Source organism: Exophiala bonariae (genome assembly GCF_035927105.1).
Source record: "Exophiala bonariae strain CCFEE 5792 chromosome Unknown scaffold_11, whole genome shotgun sequence".
In the NCBI taxonomy this organism is placed as follows: Eukaryota; Fungi; Ascomycota; class Eurotiomycetes; order Chaetothyriales; family Herpotrichiellaceae; genus Exophiala; species Exophiala bonariae.
Window position 1 is genome coordinate 430,170 of NW_027042486.1, and position 21,461 is coordinate 451,630.

At 49.1% G+C, this 21,461-nt stretch overlaps 8 protein-coding genes across 8 annotated transcripts; 3 read left to right on the forward strand and 5 right to left on the reverse strand.

Annotated features, from left to right (window-relative positions):
* Nucleotides 1-1,457: 1,457 nt before the first annotated feature.
* LTR84_001814 (uncharacterized protein) lies at nucleotides 1,458-4,228 on the reverse strand (the record flags this gene model as incomplete). Its single annotated transcript, XM_064845432.1, has 6 exons — nucleotides 1,458-2,495; nucleotides 2,543-2,905; nucleotides 2,959-3,608; nucleotides 3,672-3,773; nucleotides 3,826-3,854; nucleotides 3,927-4,228. The coding sequence occupies 6 exons, from the start codon at nucleotides 4,226-4,228 to the stop codon at nucleotides 1,458-1,460; spliced, it is 2,484 nt and encodes an 827-aa protein (XP_064706977.1).
* A 2,854-nt stretch (nucleotides 4,229-7,082) lies between these two features.
* LTR84_001815 (uncharacterized protein) lies at nucleotides 7,083-8,279 on the reverse strand (the record flags this gene model as incomplete). The annotated part of the gene is made up of 3 exons (XM_064845433.1): nucleotides 7,083-7,170; nucleotides 7,222-8,228; nucleotides 8,277-8,279. The coding sequence occupies 3 exons, from the start codon at nucleotides 8,277-8,279 to the stop codon at nucleotides 7,083-7,085; spliced, it is 1,098 nt and encodes a 365-aa protein (XP_064706978.1).
* Nucleotides 8,280-8,654: 375 nt separating this feature from the next.
* LTR84_001816 (uncharacterized protein) lies at nucleotides 8,655-10,367 on the reverse strand (the record flags this gene model as incomplete). Its single annotated transcript, XM_064845434.1, has 4 exons — nucleotides 8,655-8,931; nucleotides 8,991-9,595; nucleotides 9,666-10,193; nucleotides 10,272-10,367. 4 exons carry the CDS (start codon nucleotides 10,365-10,367, stop codon nucleotides 8,655-8,657), a joined length of 1,506 nt encoding a protein of 501 aa, XP_064706979.1.
* Nucleotides 10,368-11,342: 975 nt separating this feature from the next.
* Nucleotides 11,343-13,037, reverse strand: LTR84_001817 (uncharacterized protein; the record flags this gene model as incomplete). Its single annotated transcript, XM_064845435.1, has 1 exon — nucleotides 11,343-13,037. The coding sequence occupies one exon, from the start codon at nucleotides 13,035-13,037 to the stop codon at nucleotides 11,343-11,345; it is 1,695 nt and encodes a 564-aa protein (XP_064706980.1).
* A 346-nt stretch (nucleotides 13,038-13,383) lies between these two features.
* Nucleotides 13,384-13,932, forward strand: LTR84_001818 (uncharacterized protein; the record flags this gene model as incomplete). Its single annotated transcript, XM_064845436.1, has 1 exon — nucleotides 13,384-13,932. One exon carries the CDS (start codon nucleotides 13,384-13,386, stop codon nucleotides 13,930-13,932), a length of 549 nt encoding a protein of 182 aa, XP_064706981.1.
* A 1,008-nt stretch (nucleotides 13,933-14,940) lies between these two features.
* Nucleotides 14,941-16,454, forward strand: LTR84_001819 (uncharacterized protein; the record flags this gene model as incomplete). Its single annotated transcript, XM_064845437.1, has 2 exons — nucleotides 14,941-15,336; nucleotides 15,384-16,454. The coding sequence occupies 2 exons, from the start codon at nucleotides 14,941-14,943 to the stop codon at nucleotides 16,452-16,454; spliced, it is 1,467 nt and encodes a 488-aa protein (XP_064706982.1).
* A 176-nt stretch (nucleotides 16,455-16,630) lies between these two features.
* LTR84_001820 (uncharacterized protein) lies at nucleotides 16,631-17,512 on the reverse strand (the record flags this gene model as incomplete). Its single annotated transcript, XM_064845438.1, has 1 exon — nucleotides 16,631-17,512. One exon carries the CDS (start codon nucleotides 17,510-17,512, stop codon nucleotides 16,631-16,633), a length of 882 nt encoding a protein of 293 aa, XP_064706983.1.
* A 571-nt stretch (nucleotides 17,513-18,083) lies between these two features.
* Nucleotides 18,084-21,322, forward strand: LTR84_001821 (uncharacterized protein; the record flags this gene model as incomplete). The annotated part of the gene is made up of 6 exons (XM_064845439.1): nucleotides 18,084-18,198; nucleotides 18,403-18,457; nucleotides 18,515-18,756; nucleotides 18,808-19,814; nucleotides 19,863-20,122; nucleotides 20,173-21,322. 6 exons carry the CDS (start codon nucleotides 18,084-18,086, stop codon nucleotides 21,320-21,322), a joined length of 2,829 nt encoding a protein of 942 aa, XP_064706984.1.
* Nucleotides 21,323-21,461: the final 139 nt, after the last annotated feature.

Below are 21,461 nucleotides of genomic sequence, written 5' to 3' on the forward strand. Positions count from 1 at the left end.
CTGGCGGGTCCGATTCTCAGGCGCGAGAAAAAGGCGCAATGCTTGGATAAGCTCGTACCATCGAGATCGATGCTATTACCTTTCTAATCTTGGACGAACAATGGGGGCGTGCGTAGAGGTCGAGACTAAGTTGATCTACAGAGCAAAGTCATCAATGGATAAATAAAGAAGAAGGAACTAACGTGAGTGGGAAACTTGAACAACGTCGCGGAAGCCCTACCCATGCTGGTTAGGTAACTGATTGGCAAGAACCCCGGAGTTAAAGGTTGTAAGGTACGCGAGAACTACCGACGAGCCGCAGCATGAATAATGCAACCATTTCGTAGTCTCGTTTTCTAGTTAAGGCTACGATTCAAGCCGCGTCAGGCACGCAGCATCTTTTCCTCAAATTGGTCGTGCTACGCGAGCTCGGGGTAGGGTCGCTTTTGGAGGGTCGAGGTCGGTACCTGGAGATAAGGCTGAGATACTGGAGTCTGGAGTACTTCGTACCTTTTGGACCCTGCGGCCCGACGATGCATTGCATTTACCAGGATGCTAGCTGAGAAATTAGGATGGGCTGCAAGATGAAGATCTGTCTTCCTAGACGCGATGTATATTTTACATGTTACCAATATGCTGATAAAACGAAAAATCGTGCTGACGCTCAAGGTTCCCCAGAGTTCGATACTCAGGAGTTGGTATTTCGTATCAGATTTACATCATACAATACTTGATAGTTATTGTAGCACGTATAAGGCCTAGTACGTTGCAAGAGTGTTTCAGTTCGCAGGCATTGAAAGGAAATGTAACCGGCCTTGTGATCTTGTCTCAAGCTATGGTGAAGCCTGACTGTTTGACCCGGACGTATTGTAAGTATAGCGTGGCAGTCGTTTGTTAGGTATTCTCGCCCCAACCATGGCTGGCCTCGACCGTCACCAACTAGATCTCAGTAAGGCTTTACACTTTCGAAAGAGTGTCTCGGAAGCCTTACCTTAGCGATATGTTGCATGCTAGCCATTTGGCTAGAAACATTTTGTGGTTATGAGATATCTGCACACGGGAACAATCGAGCGCCCAGCGTCGGTGTAGCTGCCGCCCGGGTCCGACTCTAAACATGCATTTAATCAGGAATATTTATATTTGGACCTCTGATTAAACAGAAAGTTAGTATGACTCTCGGCGAAACACCTTCACGGAGTCCACGGCGTTCGGAGTCCATGGCATTTAATGGCAGAAGAAAGGAACAAGAAGTGTAGGAAAAGATAGTGAGGCTCAGAACAAACGTGGCCCCCATGGACCCCCCATTGGTTTTCCGGCGGGTTGCTGGCTAGCTATTTAGTACTCCATAATTGGCATTCCGGAGCCTCAAACCGAAGTTCTTATTACTTCTCCTTCCCACCAGCATCAAACCATGTATCCGTTCATCTCGAACAATAGTACATATTCTTATGACCATTCTATCAACCTTACCAACCTTGTCAACCTTCAATATCTGGCTTCCCTGAGGTTGGCTCTTGCTTATCTGGTTCTGAGCTTCCATCATCCCCGAGTAATTGCGCGATCATCGTCTCCATCCTTGCCATAGCTTCTTCCATCTTATGGAGTCGTGCCGTGGCTTCCAGCAATCTGCTATCGCGGTCTGTGTCGCTAAGATCGATCATGGAATCCATCCTTTCTCCACGTCTAGGTTTTCGGTATCCAGCCGGATGATCTACTTCCTCCTCATCACTTGAGTCTGCAAACTCCTTTTTCAATGTCTCATCTTTCAGCTGCTCTTTCTTTGTCACTGGTTCTTTAGTTGGTTCTTTGCGAGGCTCCTCGACAGCAACACTGTTATGCCGTGATGAGTGCCCGAAATGAGCATTCAGCCTATCTCGTGTGAGATCACCGAGTGGATCACCAGGCTCGAAGTTGTCATCCTTGATGATCTTGTCCAGTACCGATTGTGGAGGATCAGCTTCGAAAACCGCGTGAAGATCTCCATGTACGCTAAATCTCGAAATGGACCAGAATTGGGCATGTGTGACACTCGGACCATGGGTATTCTTCCAGTCGATTCTTTTGCCGCCATATTTTCTCCTCTTATCAGTGATCCACAAAGTCCTCCTTTCGTACCATGCGACGAGAAGTAAAGTTGGTAAGTTCAGCGTTCGCACTGCTGCGACGTGGATCTTATGGAACATTCGGTCTGACATACTCCATTTCAGGGGGAGTAGGATGACCAGTGCCAAGATGTTGAAAGGCGGCATGTATGAGAAGATGGCGTCGGATTTGACGCCCTCGAATGTAAGAACAGCTCGGCGAAATTGGATCTCTTGTACTGCGTTAGACACAATACCGCTGAACGTATTGGACAACATCGAGACAAGAATGGTTAGGAATAACGTATTGCCCAGGAATGCAAAGAGGACCATGAGCATTGGACCAAGAAACCAATGAAAGTCGGGCGCTTCGTCAATACCAGTTCCATCTAAGCCAAACCATATCCAGACCATCCATTTGGAGATCGTTATTGACTAGGAGAGTTAGAAGAAAGCAATACTCCGGGATGGAGCAAGCGTACCTGGTGAGCACCATTGTGCAACCATTTCAAACTCAACAAGAATCCAGCAAAACACCAGACCGCGAGTGCCGAAAGCGTCACGAAGTCCGATATCATCGCCCGCAACGACACAAACAGCACGTTCTCGGACATGATGTTGAAAGCCAATCGAGGTATCAAGACCGGAGCCGCACAGCTAAGAACATCCAGCGCAGTGCGAGCCAATAAGGTAGACTGTTCCTCGTTTATGATGGTCATGGCATGCAAGCGCAGTACCAGATACACCATGAATATCGTCGCAAACATGACATCCAAGAAGGACCACAAGTTTTGACTGTAAACTCCCCACCCATGTTCAAGAATGGAGGCAAATTGATCGAGGACCTACGACACTCCCATCAGCCTTGTGGTCCGCAAACCGGGAATCTCGTACTCACCCATCCAGCGGCATAGATATCGAAGACAGCTTCCACAGGGTGAAATTCCGTCGTCATCCGGGATTCTCTTCCCACCATGACCGCAATATACAGACCAAGCAGAATCATAAACTGAACCACTTCGACGATATTCCTCGTCCTCGGCACAATCAGTCGGTACTGATTTAAAATCGGCCCTCTTCTTGGATCATACAACGAGATAGGCCTCTTCTTCCAGCGATCGGGGATGATGTCGATAAAGCTAGTCGGGGAATAAACAATCTTGCCACGATAAATCGCATCCACGACCTTCTGCGATGCGCTGCTGGCGAGGAAACTCTTGCTCTCACTGACGATCGCGACTTCAAGCGCGGTCAGCGTCCGCTCGACCTTCCCACTCCGCCCGTTCTGGGACGATACCCACTGCATGGCGTGCAGGTTGTTCTTGGTCACTTCTTCGGGGGCGCCTTGGAAGGGCTCGAAGCCGGCTACGAGGATGTTGGCCAGTTTGAGCAGGCCGCGCGGACCTGGATTGTCCTCGTTGTATTTCCGGAGGATCTTCTCCGCGATCATTTCGCAGAGGAGCGCACGCGTCAGATTCACCGTTTGATGATGTGCCGCATATGATTGTTCCCGGATGAATTGGACGCGGTTGACCAGCAGGCAATACACTGTTGGGCGTTGTCAGTCACCTAGTGCTCCTTCGCAATAGTACACAAATTGGGCGGCCTCACCAACCGAGAGATCTTTCTTTTCGTACAACGAATTGACGAATGGTCGCACGACCGTGATGTTCATTCTTGGAGCCTTGAGTTGCTCCAGCGAGTAAGGGTCATCTTGAAGGAGACTTAGCACATCACTTACACCTCCGCTCATTGACTTGCTAACCTATCGTATTGATGATATCTCGTCGAATGCTGTAGCATCAAATTTAAGTCAACCACACAAGACCACCAAGAAACCCAAAATCATGCCAACAGCACACTAACCGGTGAATATTCTCGTAGACATTACACCTCGAATTCTCATAGGGATCTGCTCCCTTGGGCGGATGCGGCTGGTCGCTCGTCCACGTACAATTCGGGGGATACAGCCCATCTCTGTCCGGATAGTCGTCGTCACTGAGGGCCTCCCTATCGTGGTCTCCTTCGTGCAAGTCCGTCGGCGCGAGCAGTGGTTGTCTCTCGTTTTCTGCTTGGGCATGCTGACGTCCCCCGTTGGCGTTTGCGCCGAATGGCTCTGTGAATGTTATGTGCGGGATCGCCGGGTTGAGGTTGGAGCTGGACGACATTTCGCGGCTCGTCGACCTGCCATGCTCTGCCCCCTTGGCGAACAATGGGAGATCTATTGGGAAGTTTATCGCGATGCGGTTGAAAGAAAGATGATCATTCCTATGTATGTTCTAGATGTGTCTGAGACATGGGAAAAATAAGAAATTCACGTTGACTCTCCCATGTTTGATCTTCCTTAAGCGACTCACTTGAGGGACAACATCATCGCCCAATAAGAGAGGCCTACGCAATCAACAAGTCGTTACAAGCCTGGTTTACTATTACAGGCCTCGAGAGCCTGAGCACAGACACAGGTGACGGGCGGCAGATAAGCTTATCAGGTCAAGCCTTCGGGGGTTTCCTGGCCACCCAATCAGCGGTGGATTGTGAGATAGCTTTATCTATCCCGTTTGGATAACCTTGCTCTGCAGTTGCTCGCGTGGAGGGATTGCAAGTCTGGGGCTCTAAGATCTACAATGTAAATCATCTGGGGATCTTCACTTTACGAGCAGTAAGTGGGACACTATTATCATTACTATTAGATCAACCTGAGTTAGGTCGGTATCCTAGATGACCGTAAAATATTTCATGCCACATGGACCTCATTATCATGGTTCTACCCAATGATATGAGTGAGTTGTTCCACCCGTAACATGACTGGTATACCTTCGCAAACATTATTGAGTTACACAAGAGCCACCGTAGTTTGTACCCCATCAGTGAATATCCTTAGAAAACATGGCTCAAAACTACCGTCCCAGTCATAAGGGTATACCATCGCCAAAAGTGGGCTACAAACAAATCATAATACTGGCAATAACAGCCAGTGGCATGCAAATTGACCACAGGTTTAAGCCGCTCGAGGAATCCTGTGCATCGTTACCATTGACAACGGTTTGGTAGACGATACTCGGCTGAGCAGGTGTGGTCGTATCCATCACGACGATGACCAGGCCATTGCTCGTGATGGTCTGGACCGGCCAAGGCGTCGTGGTCGTGTAAGATGTGACCGTTGTTGTGCCTATATATGTAAATGGCGGAGGTACGATTGTTGACGGCTGTGTATAGCAATTGTGGTCGCATTGGTCGCAACAGGAGTAATATATGACCGTGGAGGTGACGGGGCATGGAATTATTGATGTTATCGTTACAGTGACGCCAGCATAGGTCGTCCATGTCGTGTACGTTGTTGATGGGACCCATGTCGTCCAATATGATGTTGGTGTTGGTGTCCAGTATCCCGAGTCACTGTAGAGCGAAAAGCAAATGCTTAGTTGGTCAAGGTTCAGGATTGGACACGGGGATAGGAGAAGGGAAGATCTGATTGATCACAAGTGACTTACTAGCCTGGTATGCCATAGACTTGACTTAGGAGAAGGCTGAAACATAAAACAATGGTAGGCCATATTTTGTGCGTCTGTGATGACATTGATGCAGAGCAGAGTATCAGGGATGTAGTTTGCGTAGCCTATCAAGGCTGATCTTTCACATAGAGTGCCCACAGAAGTGGCAATCAAAGTCCACTGATCGTTAGGAGTGGATGGTTAGTGGGCCATAAGCAGAGGTAAGGAAAGTCAGCACCTCATATCTGGTGTTAGGAAGATATTAGGTATGAGTTGAGCAATGAGAGTGTAGAGAGAAAGACAAGGAAGCACGTTGCCAATAAGAGATACTGAAGTTGGTCGTGGAACAAAACGGTGGGCAGCTGGCATAGCTATCTCACCATTTTACATAGGAAACAGTGAGGTGTACCATCCGGGTCTTCTTAAGATTTCCGATGTCGAGCCACCGAGTGGGAAAAGGTGCGTACGACAACCTACTAGTAACCTTGGAAGTTACGAGTAGAGGAGGCAAAAGGGATCAAAACTCTTGGTTTCTTGGATGGAGGTGGTGCCGGTGGTGTCGCCATCCCGTTTGCATGGGGGCGAGGGCGTCATTCTTCGAGGCTTGGGGTGCCTTGCTGAAAACACCGACGTAGCATCAACAACAGAGGCGGAGGGTGAAGAAAGTTTTGCCAGGCGCCATTTTCCACTTATTTCCAAGATTTTTCAACCCGCGATTGATGGATCATCTTCGGCAAAGGATGCCGGATACATGAAGCGGAAGGGAGCACTTCAAAGTCTGTACGAGACTTCTTCACCCCGCTTCCAACCAAGCAAACGCAACAAGTGCCCCTCGATTCAGCTCTGACAAAGGGATTGTTCGTACCTGGCTGGGTGCCTTGGATGGCCTTGACTTCCCTATCTAACTGGCTGTCTTGTTACTTATAGAAACAACATATCATCGACAGCCGTCTGTGCTGAAATGCTCATGGGTTTGTATAGCTCGTACCTAACACCAAACTAAGAATACTAACTACTAGGTCAGCACCAGGTCTGCTCGCCTCTCAAGACCAATAGGATGTACTAGCCATGCGATCTTCCGCAGGGTTTATTCTCACAGAGTTCGAATTTCGTGACGGCTGCAGTGTGATGTCAGAATTCAGCCAAGAGAATCAAGTCTTGAACTTCGGCGGCTATGAAGCCCTTCGCAGACTCGGGACGACGCACCGGCAACAACGTCGAGCTTTGAGTTACGGGAAGCGGAATATGGTCCGTTCACACCGGTTGAAGCCGTTGCTTTTTAGAACTTGACATTCCATAGTATGGCTTCAGGGCCTTCTCTTAGAAATCGGGTATTATAGCATCGTCTCGTAGCTGATCATGTTTTTCGAAGCATGTTGGAACAGCGATTTCAAAGTCTGATGTTCTCACGAGTGGGAACAATCATGCACGAGAGTGTGTAGTTGTCGGGGTTTTTATTCAAGTGATCTTCTTTAGTATCATTCCTTCGTATCACCGATAAACAGCTAAGCGTAGGGCACATATCTAGCCTTTATTGTTGTCCAGCACCCCTGCCAGCGCCAGCACCAGCACCCGCACCAGCACCTGGACCCCCTGGACCGCCCATGAATTGTTGAGCCCTAGGAAATGTTAGTAAATGGTAGTATAGTTCAGAGACAAGTAATACTCACAGCCCAGCAATGGCAGGATCCGACATCAGCTGTGAAATCTGGCTCATGTCAGGTACACCTCCACCACCTTCCCTACGATTGCTCATAATGTTTTGAACAGTAGGGTTGTTCATCAATCCACTTAAGGCGTCTGGATTGCGCATGATGTTCTGAGCCATGGATGCAAACATAGGGTTGTTCATGATGCTGGCAAAGTCGAAGCCACCTCCTCCGCCGCCGCCGCCACCACCACCACCAAGCATACTGGCTAGACCAGCGAGATCTGGAACACCTCCACCTCCACCTCTGGTATTGCCAGGAGCATCGTCAACATCATCCTCGGGGATATTTTCTTCCTCTGCTTCCATTCTAGCCAGCTCTTTCTTCGCAGTTTCGAGTCCTTTCTTCATGGCTTCGCTACCTCCGCTACCTTCGTGGTCGATACCTTTCTGGTAGGCTTCCACGCTGCCTCTTGCATCTCCCATGGCGAATCTCGCAAGACCCAACCGTGACCATGCTTTTGTGTACTTGGGATCTGCTGCGACTGCCAATTCGGCATCCTGGACAGCTGCTGCGTGATCGCCACTCGCAGAATATGCTGCAGCACGGTTCGATAGGTAAATTGGGTTCGTAGGTGAGAACACAATAGCTTCGCTGTATTTTGCAATGGCGGTCTTGTAGTCCTTCTGTTGCATAGCCGCATTTCCTGCGCTCTTGAGTTTCTCGGCTTCTGGATTTATTGCCGCGGGTTCGGGTGCTGCTTTGGACGTTGCGCTACCTTCGGGCGTGGGGGCGCCCTTGCCCTTGAGTTTCTCATAGACGGAGAATATGCTCAGTAGATTTTGCGATCCTACAGCCTCGGAGACAGCAGCTTTGTCGGACGCATCGACTTGGAATGCCTCGGCAATACAGTTGCTCGCAATTTCGATATTATCAGCATCGTCTGCGGTCAGAGTTCCATCCTTGAGCGAGGTTGATAGGAAATCTATTATGGAGAGTGCGAGACGCTTTTTGGAGTCGGAAAGAGGCTGCATGATGTTAGTGCTATCGAACGAAAAAATACTGAACTACCATACCATTTTGTGAGATTTGAGTGGACTTGGAAAATCAAACGAAGGCTGCAGGCATCCATGGTGATATCAACTCGAAGTTTCTATGAAAGTGGAACATTCTGGGACGTTGAGTCTTGTACTCCGCTCTATCTGGGTTACGGTGGACCACAAGCATGCAGCTACTGGTCATGTGAGAATTCCGGGCCAGTGCTGATTAGGTCTAGCATGAACTACTGCTTAAAAGCGGCGTCGCCATCCTCATGCCACTCTCTTTCGGTCCCAAGTGTTGACATTCCGAGTTCCTCTCGATACACAATCTGAGAACAGTACATGATTGATGATTCAAGCTTACATGAAATGATTGCTTCTTTCCAGCGGTCACTAGTACTTTCTTCTTGACTGTCAACAAATAATCTCGCACTTGTGCGACTTTGGGGCGATCAAAAAATGATTCTCCATCTCCATGCTCTGAGGTGTTGTAGTAGGAGCCAACTTCGCATTTGGGCATCGCAGGAAAAACTCGGCCGCTCCAAGCCGCAATTCGGTTCGAGCAAGATGAATTCCAAGGCATGCACGAGCCCCAGCACCAAAAGGTGAGAAGATTGATTTCGCAAGTTCTGGTTCAGGGAGATTTTCTCGGGTGAACCCTTCAGTGGGAAGCCATCTCGTATGGTCAAATCTGTTGGCCGTTAGACATTAACACTGTGTTATATGGTACTGCACTTGGACAAGACTCACGCTAAGGGGTCTGGAAAGATCCGAGCATTGCGGTGCAGCGAGTACGCCTGTGTGGTTACGGTCGTGCCAGCGGGAATCAAGTACCCACCCAGGTACTCAGGCCCATTGGGCTTTTGTCGGGGTATTCCTCCTGGTGCGGCACCATATAAGCGAAGTGTCTCTTCGATGACCGCGGACAGAACTGGAAGGTCTTCCAAATCACGATCAGAGTAATCGACTGGGAGACCTTTTAGTTCCGCGCAAAGTGACGCTGATAACTCTGGACTGGACAAAACACACCAGACGAGATACGTGAGCGTGACTGCGGTGGTGTCGGATCCGGCAACAATCAAAGCGCCTGCTTCGAGTTTCACGTCGATCTCGTCCAGCTGTTCACCTTTTCCAGCCTCATGGATAATGTGTGCGAAGAGGTTCTTCTCGCCGTCTGCAGCATATGCGTTATTCACAGCAGTCTGCGCCTTCTCCATGATGTATTTGTTGCCGCCGAAGAGAGTTTTAAAGGGTTCAAAAGGTAGGTGCTTCCCAATCGCACGAACAAGAGGCAACTCAGCTCCAATACCACCTCCCATCAAAGCTATTTCGAGAATCCTTATGTACTCATCTTTCTGGTTATCCGGCTTGTTAGCGGCTTTCCAATCTCCTCGTGTTTTAGCACTGCCAATGACTCAAACTTACCTTGCCCTGCTCAATCATATGGAATGACTCTCCAAACATGAGATGTGTTGCGACATCAGTGGTCATCAACGTCCACCATTTCAAAATGTTTGCTTTCCCCACTCCATTCGACTCCTCCAACAACTTTGTTATGCAAAGACGAACTTTCTCTCTAACAACACCTTCCCAGTGCTGTCTCAGATATGTCTTGCTGAACGCTCTCGCCATTAACCTCCGTCGAGCACCATGGTCTTTAGCATCAACCATAGTGAATAGTGTCGATCGCTCGAGATTGACTAGCTCATTATACCAATTGGCTTTTGTGAAACCCGAAGACACCTTGTGAATCTGGATGAACCCTTCCGGGTCTGAAACAGTCACTTCTGTCGGAGAGAGACGGACATATGGTCCATAGCGTTCATGTAGCTCGTGAACGTAGTACATTCGTCGGCCGCTGATGGTCGCGAATTTCAACTTCCAATTTACACATCTATTGATAAAGGGGCCGGGAACTTTCTTCAATGGGTCTCTGGCGATGCCATAAATGTACTGGGTCAATCAGTGACATGATCATCATTTTTTGAGCCCTAGAGATCGAGAAGAGGAGGGATGAAAAGGTCTACTCACTCGACCAAACCAAACAATCGCAATGATCGATAATGAGAGAAGGGCGAGATGGCCTGAATGTATGAAGTCGAACAAGGTCGCGTGGATTGAGTTCATGGCTCGCAATCTGCAAATTGTTCAGTGCCAGGGCTTAGCCTTCGTTGAAATTTTATCTCCTTCAGGGGCAATCTTCGCTCTTGTACTGAACCTGTAGCAGGTTTCCGTGCAGATTGCCCTGGCGTGCTTTGCCACATACACGATCATCAAATACCATACCAGATTTATGTCCCAGTATGCCTTCGGCAAACAATAACGGAATTGGCTTTGAGTTTGAGCTCGATAATCCCCAGATCCCCACGAACCGAGATGCGGGATGTGGGATCTCAAATGTTCACCGGCATGCCGATTGGGCATAGAGTCTTCAGTTCCGGGTACTTGTGGTCCAGGCTTTTTGAACACCATGGCAGGCATTCTCGAAATAGGCTCTCATTCCCATCAATTGGGTTGCAAAGATTCTAACCTCCCAATAAATTGATTACTGGACAGACAGTAACAATATTACGTAGCTTGAAATTAAGCTATACGAGTTTTCACGGTCTTGAAAAGTAAATCAGGACTGAAAGAAACACAACGAATGAGTAGTGGATATAGCCTATGGTAATAAGCCAGTCTGCGCCTGGTCTCTTCCGATACTTACAGACTCTCTAGGTGTCGATAATAGACCCTAATATGCCGTTCACTCCATCTAAAATGCTAGTAACTGCTGCTTCTACAATTCAGACGCCAACTTCCCACGGCCTGGTTCTACCATATTAAGGGTGAGTAGCTCCTTCGGCATTTTAGTGTTCATGCTCCTCGAGCCCATCTCACAATCATGTGCCTGGCCTTTTGTAATGTCCCTCATACAGCCTTACTCTTGTTCGATTCTGTCGTCGATCGTCTACCATAAGATCATGCCGCCGGAATGATAGGCAAAACAACGTAGTTGTCGTACTGTGGCCCAAAATTGATATGATTCATACCAGCGAATCGCTTTGAGGTTCTGTTGTCACTGTCAGTGAGGGTGTCCCCGGGTAGTTCAAATCTGTTGACTCACCTGTCTTTCTCTCCAACGTGCAAGAAAATACCACTGCCCTGGGTGTCGCCGGACGAAATTTCAAACACTAAGCGACTTCCTTTCTCCAGGACGACGTTGGTCGGCCACAATTCGATGTCCACCGGATACACCTCCCCGGGCAGAACTGGCAGGACATCCGTGCTGAAATAGTCTCGGTGAGGCAAGTATTCACGATGGTAAGGATGCGAGGTATTGATTTTCCGCATGCTCGTCCGAAGCCATCCTTTGCACAATGGCACCGGGTCGCCAGCTGTTCCAGTGTAGAAGACTTCGCCCTTTTCCGAGAGATGTCTCAGTGTCACAAAGAGGTCGATGTCTTTCGGTAGTGTGCCGCCAATATACGCGTTCATCGACACATTGAGTCGTGCGGTGATGTGCCCGGTGATCTCGGTAGTCTCTTCCACGGGTGGTGTTGAGAATTGAATCACTTCGGGCGCTTTGAGTGTGCCTAGTGCTTTGTACGATAGTTTAGTTGGAATTGCGACTGAGGGTTTGCTTGTGGACAGCGCCTTGTCCGGAGTAAGGTAATAAGGGGTATATTGAGTCCTTGCAATTGGCCATTCAGTTTCCGTACGCCTTGTGTATGCTCGCTCGGCTTCGGCGTTGTTGAAACCCACGTCACCCTTGCGAAGGACGATATCCACCGCTGGCATCTTCCCTGTGGACCATCCCTTCTGGTCATCACCTTTGAGGAACGCATCTAGAAAACTTTTCTGCAACTCAACCTCCTCAGAATAGTAGAATGGTAAGTCATGTCGACCAGTGATGAATCGTAGGTATTTGTGAGGGGATCCGGCTTTCATATAACCAACGACGTTACCACGTAGATGGAGCAGGATTCCTCCCCAGTTAGCCACTGAGAGTAACGGTACCTTGATGTCTTCGAGGTTGTATTCCTTGGACGCGTAGTATCCTTCGTCCCTGAACACGTTTGATGCATTATCGATATTTTGGTCATTTCGATTGGCAAGGAGCTCTTCTTCACCCAAATCGCCCTCAATCGTATCCTCTCCCCATTTGCGATTCTTCCGACCCGGTCGACCATACTGATTCGTGACGACCTGACGATTCCACCAAAATTCAATGAAGGCGTTTGACAAAATCCCACCATGTCGGCATCGATCTCGGTAATAATCTGACATGCCTTCCCAGGGGATGATGGCACTCAGACCCTTTGGCTGCAAGGCTGCAACTCGCCATTGGCTTCCAGCATAATATGAGATACCGAGCAAGCCAACCTTTCCAGATGACCAAGGCTGTTCAGCCGCCCATTCCACGGCGTCAAAGAACGCTTCGCTGGTCGATTTCGACATGGTGTCCAGAAGACCTGGTGACTGGCCAAGTCCTCGTTCATCTACTCTCAGGCAAGCATAGCCCTGAGACGTCCAATATCCAGGATCAGGTACTTCCCATGCTGAGTGCGAGGATTTCTGCTCTGGGTTGACTTCCGAAAAGGATGATTCGTGGAAATCACCATAGTAGATGTCTTTGCCATATGGTCCATATGTCACTAGTACGGGCACAGGAGTCTGATCTGAGCCCCTCGGTCGGTATACATTTGCTCTGACCAAACCAGAACTGCTTTTCAGTGGTATGGTTACATTCTTCTGGAAAATGTATGGGAAGCTGCTCTCGTCGACAGAGCTGAGATCTCGGATTTCGTTTGGCATGGTTGCGATAGTATTACGATGAGTGATACTGTGTACGTGTTACTATGAGAATCAATCCAGCAATCGTACATTGCCTGATGATTTAATTCTATTTTCAATACGTCGTTCACCAGTTGTGTTCGGTTCTAAGGCTCGGCGATATCGCAGAAATGTGGTCCCGGCCACTCGGGACGTGTGTCGGCTCCGCGTAGGTACCCCAAACAGCCATGCGATGCAGACGCCATAAGTGACTTGACTGAGGATTTCTCGATTTGGAGAATTAAGACAGATAAAAACTGAAAGATTGCAATTTTCTCCTTGTTTGGCGTATCTCAAGACCCGTTTTTTCGCACGCATTACTCCCACCATGGACAAGAACGGGCTACCAAAGATCCATCGGTTTGTAACCGACCACAACAGTGAAGGAAAGGCCATTTTCCACAAAGACGTCGAAGAAGTTCTACCATGGAGCGACAGACATGATACAGTCAGATTTGGTCTAGGGTACACAACAAGCCAGACGCCCGTGGACCTGAATTCCTCGGCCGATATCAAGACTTACAAAGCCCACCAACAAAGTCCGCCTGGTATAATGATTCCTGGAGGCTCTGTTCTCAGATATGTGGATGTACCACCGCTTCACCATTCAGAGATGCACAGGACTGTGAGTCTCGATTATGGGGTCGTCCTTGAAGGGGTGTTTGATCTTGTCCTGGATTCTGGAGAGGTCAGAAGGATGAATCGGGGTGATTGTGCTATTCAGAGAGGCACGAACCATCAATGGAGAAATGCCAGTCCTGATCAATGGGGACGAATGATGTATGTGCTGCAAGAAGCGAAACCGGTCGAGATCGGGGGAAAGCAGCTAGGGGAAGACTATGGTGGTATGCAAGAGGTTAAGGCCTCTGCGAGTTAGGAGCGATATACTCTCGACTTCAGGGTGCAGTGCCCCAGGGGTGAGGTAGTCCAAGTACCATGCGGAAAATATGAAAAATATATATGGTCAAAATTAACAAGATTGATTCTGTAAATTAATCCTCATCAAGTGCTAGGTCATGAGAAAATCTGCCGTGGTAACATTCCACCAGAATCACCATTCGCCTCCGACCGCGTGTCTAAATATTCGATCATTGATCTTTCCTCCAGTTGCTCGCCATACTCGATCGATGCTCTAAATTCTTGTCAGCAGATTTCTATCAATATCCATATCTGTGATGCACTACCGCAACTACGCCCACACCATTTAGCATAAGATAAATAAATGTTCTCTCAATTCCATTTACTCCGTCTGGTCTCTCTGGGCCTAACAGACTCCGGTCGACAGGCCTGTAGGGAGGTACTCGACGATGCTCCGTGTCCCAATTTTCAGGCGTCTCGGCATGGACGAGTGATTGTTGGTTTGGAGGACTGGGTGTTCCTGGAGTTTCTGGCGCACCACTGTGGTGGAGATCGTAATCGGTCAGTGCTTGCAGCACCGTCGCTGACACAGGATTTGCTGTCGTTGTGACGGACATTCTTTCGAGATCGATGTTGGTGTCGACGACGGGGAAAACGGGCTTGGTGGAAGAACATTAGGTGTGACATTAAAACAAGGCTGAGAGTCCTCGGCCCCACAAACAACCCCATGATAGCCTCGGCTGGTAGAACTCGGCCATTTTGCCTCTCCGAGCGTGGAGTTCACACTCGGGAGAGATGGAGATTGAATTACTCCACTAAATCATCTGAACTTCGGCCATTTTGAACGTTTGAGTCCGGGACCGGAACCTTGATCCCCTAACGTAGAAAGCGTGATTTCTGCAGAGCATATGCTTGTGTTGAACTTCATGCCATCCTGAGCAACAGTTGTGCATGTTTTGACTACCCAGGGATATAGGTCATCGCCATTCTGATAACCCGATAATTTGGCCAAAGGAACCAGAGCACAATGAGCGACTCACTAGACAGAATACTTGCTGCGGCAGTGGACGGTCAAGCACAAAGCCAGCGTTTCATTCAGCGACAACTCAGCCGCCTCCACGAGCATTTCGTGAGAGATGGCCCAGAAATTCGGGCTGCGATGAAGAATGATGGTAGCCAAACGACGTCTGAAATCGAGATTCAGTACACATTAGCTCTCGAGACCATCACAAAATCGTTCTCTGAAAGCGACTTTCAGAAATTATTGGCGACAGAATATAAGATTGCGTATTCCGAAAATACTCCTGACCATAGATGTGCCTATGGTGCTGCATATATTGCACCAGCAACCTACAACCTGGTCTACTCAACTGTTGCGGCGGTTTCAACTGCAATCGCGGCTGGTAACTGTGTTATACTTGAGGTTAGTAATCTTGTCGACAGTTTTTGCTCTGGCTTACCTTGCTATAGTTACCTAAAACACTCTCAGCAACGTCAGATGTGCTGAGGAAAACATTATCAAACGCGCTTGATCACGATACCTTCACTATCGTTGACAAGAACGTCGACCAAAACAAGTTATCGCGAAAGACGGTTCGTTTGCAGGGCTCTCCGAGTGGGGACGTTAGTCCTTCGCCAGAGACTCTGATTGTTCCAAGTACGAGAGCAATTGCAATCGTGGATCGGTATGCAGACTTCCAGAAAACCGCTAAAGCAATCATCCGAGCACGGTTTGCATTCGAAGGGAAATCACCGATCGCTCCACAACTCGTATTGGTCAACGAATACCGTATCAAAGAGTTCTGCAACGCCATTGCCGAAAACACCAGCAAATACTTTGCATCACAAATTGAGGGAAATAGCACGTCGGACAGTAGTCTTGCCGCAAAGTCTCGTGCTATTCGAGCTTCTGCGAATGAGTTGGACAAGGCTGGTGCAGAAACGATCTTGTCTGGATCCAGGGGTGTGGTAGTACGGGTCAACGACCGATCCTCGTCTCTGCTGAGAAAACATGTTAACGAGCCCCTGCTGATCATTCACCCGGTCAGAAGTCTTGATGACGCTATGGATCTTGCCAGCAGAACCTCTGGTGACGAGCCACTTGCTGCTCTGCACGTCTTTGGAAGTCCAGAGGTCGGCAAGTATGTCTCTCAATTTGTTCACAGCCATCTGACATGTATCAATGATATTCCGGTTGAGCTGGTCGTGGCACCATTGACGCCCGTCGGATTCGCCACGCTGCTTGGACAGCCATACAGGAAGGAGATGTTCACAACGGCGAAACCACAGTATATTGAATTTGGGAAGAGAGAACAGCAGCTAAGCACGCTCATCGAAAGCAACAACGAAGCTGAGGCAGTGAAGCTGAGGAAGCAGGCGCAAGCTATCAAGGTCGATATGAAGCAGCCAGCTGGTCATCTTCTTGGTCATTTCGAGCAGGGGCTGTTGGTAGGAGCATCACTTGCACTGGTCACGATTGTGACTGGGGTGACCTTACTTATGAAGCAAGGTATCCCCTTATTGAAGACATGGAGATTCTGAGGAGGCACCTTTTTCATACTACTCATTTTGTCGTAGAGTCATGCACTGGGCTGTTTCGTGGGTTGGAGTTTTTGGTCTCGACTTGAGATAGGTACATAAATAGCATAGTAATAGGGAATTGAAGTCTGAAAGATTTGATCTAACAATAAAATGACATCATGCTAAATGTACAATTACTATGCTTTAGCCGCCACATAAGTGCCATAGGTAAACTGTGAATTGCACATGTTCGTCAACTCCCACGTTTCAGCGCATAAGCGTCCATAGACCCCTTCATCCTCCTTGTCCCCAACCGCGCCGGCAACGAACAAGCCAGCCATATAATGGTCGTCCGTTGCATGCGCATCTCGATATTGGGGATGCTTCATCAACCTGGTCAAGCCTCTCCGGAGCTTCGGCCCCGAGTTCTGAGTGACCACATCTTCCACGGATTGACGGAATTCTAGCGCCCATGCCTCAGGAGGGGTCTCTTGGGCAAAGTTATTACGATACTTGAGCATAGGTTGCCATACATTGCGGTAGAGGTTGTGAACTGCTCCTCCAGAGCCGATAATCAGGTAGCCTTCTTTGCGGAGTGGACGCAGTGCAGCGCCAATTCTCACATGGAAGTGCGGATCGTAGCGAGCGTTCATTGAGATCAGAGTGGTTGGTGGACAACCGTTGGGGAACATGCGAATAAGAACAAGGTACGTATCGTGAATCCAGTCGAATTTTGGGTCTTCGTCGGTATCAAATCCTTCATCACGCAGCATTTGAATGCATCGTCTTGAGGTCGGCAGATCGGGATTCAGCTTGTAGTTGGTATACTTTGAAGGGTGTACATATGCGACTGGGGACATATTTGGTTTCGGATTCGTGGCTACCATTATCTTGTCGTTCAGACCGGCCCAATGGGCGCCCATCATAACGACTCCTTTGATGCCATTTGCGAGTGCTTCGTCTCCAGCTTTCTTCCAGTACGTAGCTGCATCACTTTCTTCACCTAGCATCATAGTCGATCCGTGCGAAAACCAGTGCACAGGCGTAAGGGCCGGAACGGCGCCACTATTGATCGCCATTTGGTCGCACGTGGTGGTTGCGATGGTTGTCGAGTTAGACTTGCAATAGCCTCCGAGTTTATGAGGTTTGGCCTTCAAGAGATGGTGATTTGAAAGGATGACTCCTGGTAAGTATCTTGGGTGTCACTCGACAACTGAGATATGCCGTAAAAGTCTTTTGTGGTGGAGTAGCTGTCAAGCTTTGGCGACCTCCACCTCCGTAACTGATTGAATAGTCTCCCGATGTAAGGTCCGGGTTAATTGTGGGCTCCGAAGCAATCGGTAGGGGGCAAAAGGGGCGAAATCCTCCCCCACAATCGGCACGACGGGCCTGTTGACATATCCCCGACGAGGGTTTTGCCCTAACCCCGTAGTAAGACCACAAAACCGAAGCGTGGAGCCGAAATGAGGAGACGCTTACCTAGGAAACATTACCCCAGATCTGAAGTTGCTGTGATCGAGGAATATCCACCACTTTCCCCTTCCCCCTCCCCACGACCGATCTCTCTCTCCCATCTCCTCTTCTTTCGGGAACGACAGTTCGAGGCCTGTGGACTGATATGACAAACTGCCCTTTGGGAACTGTCACACCATGCAGAACGATTCGAATGCTTCCGAGCTCCGTTCTCCTTCCGGACCTCCAACATGTACCATCTGTGGAAGGACCTACTCCAGGATCGATCATCTTGAACGGCACCTACGTTCCCGTAAGTGATTGTGATAGCATCAGCAATTCCGGGCAGCTTTTGCCTGATATCACGTGGGGGGTGTTTGTTGCTGCTCCCTGCCACCCAAATGTTGGATGTTCTTGGAGTGGTGTATTCTCCCCACTCCCGACGCCTGGGTTTCCCCCCATAGGCTTCCCCAACGGCGCTCGCTCCCCGTACTGGACAGACACTAACCGTCTCCAGACTATCAGACCAAACCCTTCTCATGCTCTGTTTGCAACAAGGCCTTCGCTCGCGTGTAAGGCTTAGTACCGAATGTGAATCAAAGAGCTTCTGTTTACTGACCTTGGTCCAGTGATGCTCTCAAACGCCATCAAATCAGTCATGATCCATCGGTAAACAAACGGCAGAAAGTCGATCATCTCCCACGTCCTCGTACTGGGCAGGCGTGTCGAGCTTGTGCTGCTGCTAAACTGAAGTGTGAGGACGAGAAACCTTGTGCACGTTGTAGACAGAAAGGCGTCGATTGTATCTACAGTCGAGCATCTACCTCTGCACCACACAGTCGTAACGATAGCGTCTCTTTCTCTACTCCTGGTAAGTTCTCGACTCCCAGCCAGCATTTTCCACTAACTAATTCAGATCAAGCAACGGACCGAAGTTCAGTTGGTTCACGACTGCTGAGCACCCTTGATGATCAAAATCAGCGTGGTGGCCTTGCTGGGCCACTGCTCGATTCTCAGACTTCACCAATGCTTTCCTTTCAGAGTCAGGCTACTGATCCAGCATTATCCATGCCAGATTCATATCTGAGATCTCATGACCTTGGCCAGGCTGATCATTCGATTGCTTCAGACAGCGTCATGCCCGAGCCGATTGCAGGGCCATTCTCACCAGATTTGATGATCGCTGATATGTTCGCCGAGTCTTCCTTAGCCGACTTCTTGAACGAGATCATGCTACCCCCCGTGCCACCAGCAAACGATGAACCAGTCTCTAGTGATACGGCAAATCAAAGTCGTTTGCAACGAGACTATCTGGATTTTGGTACATCATGGGTGGACATGGGTGATTTCGAGGCCATGTTGCAGAACACTTATGCCGACCCAATCTCAGGTATCAATAATGTATCGTTCAATCTTCCTGCCCCGCCATCCGGCGCCAAAACTCCCATCTTCGGTGATAGCTTTGGGGCTAGAAATGCTGCATTCTCACGATCGATATGGCGTTGGGTACCAACAAAAAAAGATCATGGTGGTGCTGCTCAACTTGATTTATCTTTGCCCTCAATCAATCTGGATAGCCCAGAAACAAGAAACCTTGCGGAGACGCTACTCCCAGGCCAGCATATCGAGCAATCACTGCGTGATAGACTTCTAGCACTCATACTCGGTACTTGTGACCAAGCTCTTCATCAACTTGTCGTCACGGCTTTCCCAAGTGCCGACCTCTTGGACAGGCTGATGCACTTCAGCCTGGGTGTTCACTTTACAGCAATCGATTCATGGATTCACGTACCTTCTTTAGTGATTGAGGACAACCTTGAGCTCCTCGTTGTCATCATTGCTGCTGGGGCAGTTTTGAGCTCTGTGACGCCAATCAGACGACTGGGTCATGCTCTTCAGGAGTCTGCTAGAACAGCATTTGCAAATAAGGTTTGCCCTCTACAATGAACAGGTAGCTGGGATACTGATATACAATAGTTTGAAAGTAACAACCAATGGACCCGTGATCTGGCAAGTATTCAAGGATTGGTCCTTTCCCTGCACATTGGACTTTGGAGTGGCGATAAGAGAAAGATGGAAATTGCAGAAAGTTTCACCCTGCCTCCCGTCACAATGCTTCGTCGTGCGAGTCGATTTTCGCGGATGAAAAGAAACTTCACACCTCCAACTTTTGATGATGCCGATGAAGCGCTGGACCTCAAATGGCGTGAATGGGCTCAGGCGGAGTCCTATAAACGGTACTCAATACTCACTGTCCATTCCTCGTCAAGTAGCTAACCTGTTCTAGCCTGGCTGCCCATCTCCTTATTCAGGACGCACAAAGTTCCATGGCCCAGCAAGTGCCACCATTATTGTGCGCCTCTGAAATGACGTTAGAACTCCCATCATCTCGAGAATTGTGGACTGCTGGAAGTGCACGACAGTGGCGAGATCTTTATGTCCATCTTGACGACTCCCTCCCAGATAAGAGTATTTCCATTGCTCAAGGTATCCCTCAAGTCAGCGAGATACTGGGCTGTCGTGGCTTAGATGCAAGCTTGTCTGCCATGATAATAGTGCATAGTGCATGGGGAGCTGTGTGGAGTCACCTTCAATTGAGCTCGATTGTTCGTGGCCACTCGACGTTCCAAAACCCGACCAACGGTGGCTTCTTAGCTCCCAATCCATGGGACAACAGCGTATCCCAACTTCTCGAACAACTTCGTTTTATATTCTCGGATTGGGGCGACAGATTCCGACCAGAAATGGCACTTGTACTTGAGCGTATTATCCTAAGTCTACACGTTTCCTTTGAGCAGGTCCAACTCTTCGCTGGTAAAGCAGGTGAAGAGGAGGCCCGTCGGGTCCTACCAGGTCTACGCCAGTGGGTCAGTACCAAAGATGCTCGCAAGGCGGTTTGGTACGCAGGCCAAGTACTGAGAGCTGCTGCAAAGTGTTCGGCGAAAGTCCTACAACACTTCAACGCACTCTGCGTCTATCACGCCGGCATGACATTTTGGACGTATGCTGTGCTGATGGATGATTCCTCCAGCCAGCAGAGACTACAAGCCGATGGTCAACAGCCATTCTTATCAAACCCAGCATCTGAAGACAGTGAGTTGGTATGGTTGGATGGACCTGACGGACCCGGCATACAGAAATTCATCGCCTTGAACCGTGGTAAGCCTGTAATCAGGCATTTTAATCAAGGAGATCACACTGAAGGGGGAATCGGACCAGCAATCCCTCTGACCAATGCCAAAGCCGTCATGAACGTGTGCATCGAATTGTTGCAACGTGGCACAGGCGTCGGAGGTGACGGAACCTCCATGCCTCTAGTCGAAAATCTGAGCCAGCTCATGCGAGACTTGGGCACGGCGGCGCACGAACTCATCCAAGGCAACGGGAGACGGTCCCGAGGTCAACACCAATCTGCCAAAGGCCCAGCACCATCATGATTCATCAAGTCCAGATCAGCTGCCTCAAGTTTTGCAGCATGAAAAGACTCTCGGCAGTTGTACGTAGGGATAACTATCAAGGCTCGGGGATACCACTTTCCCCGAGCTGTTCGTGTTGAGCCCTGCCGAGTGGCGCATC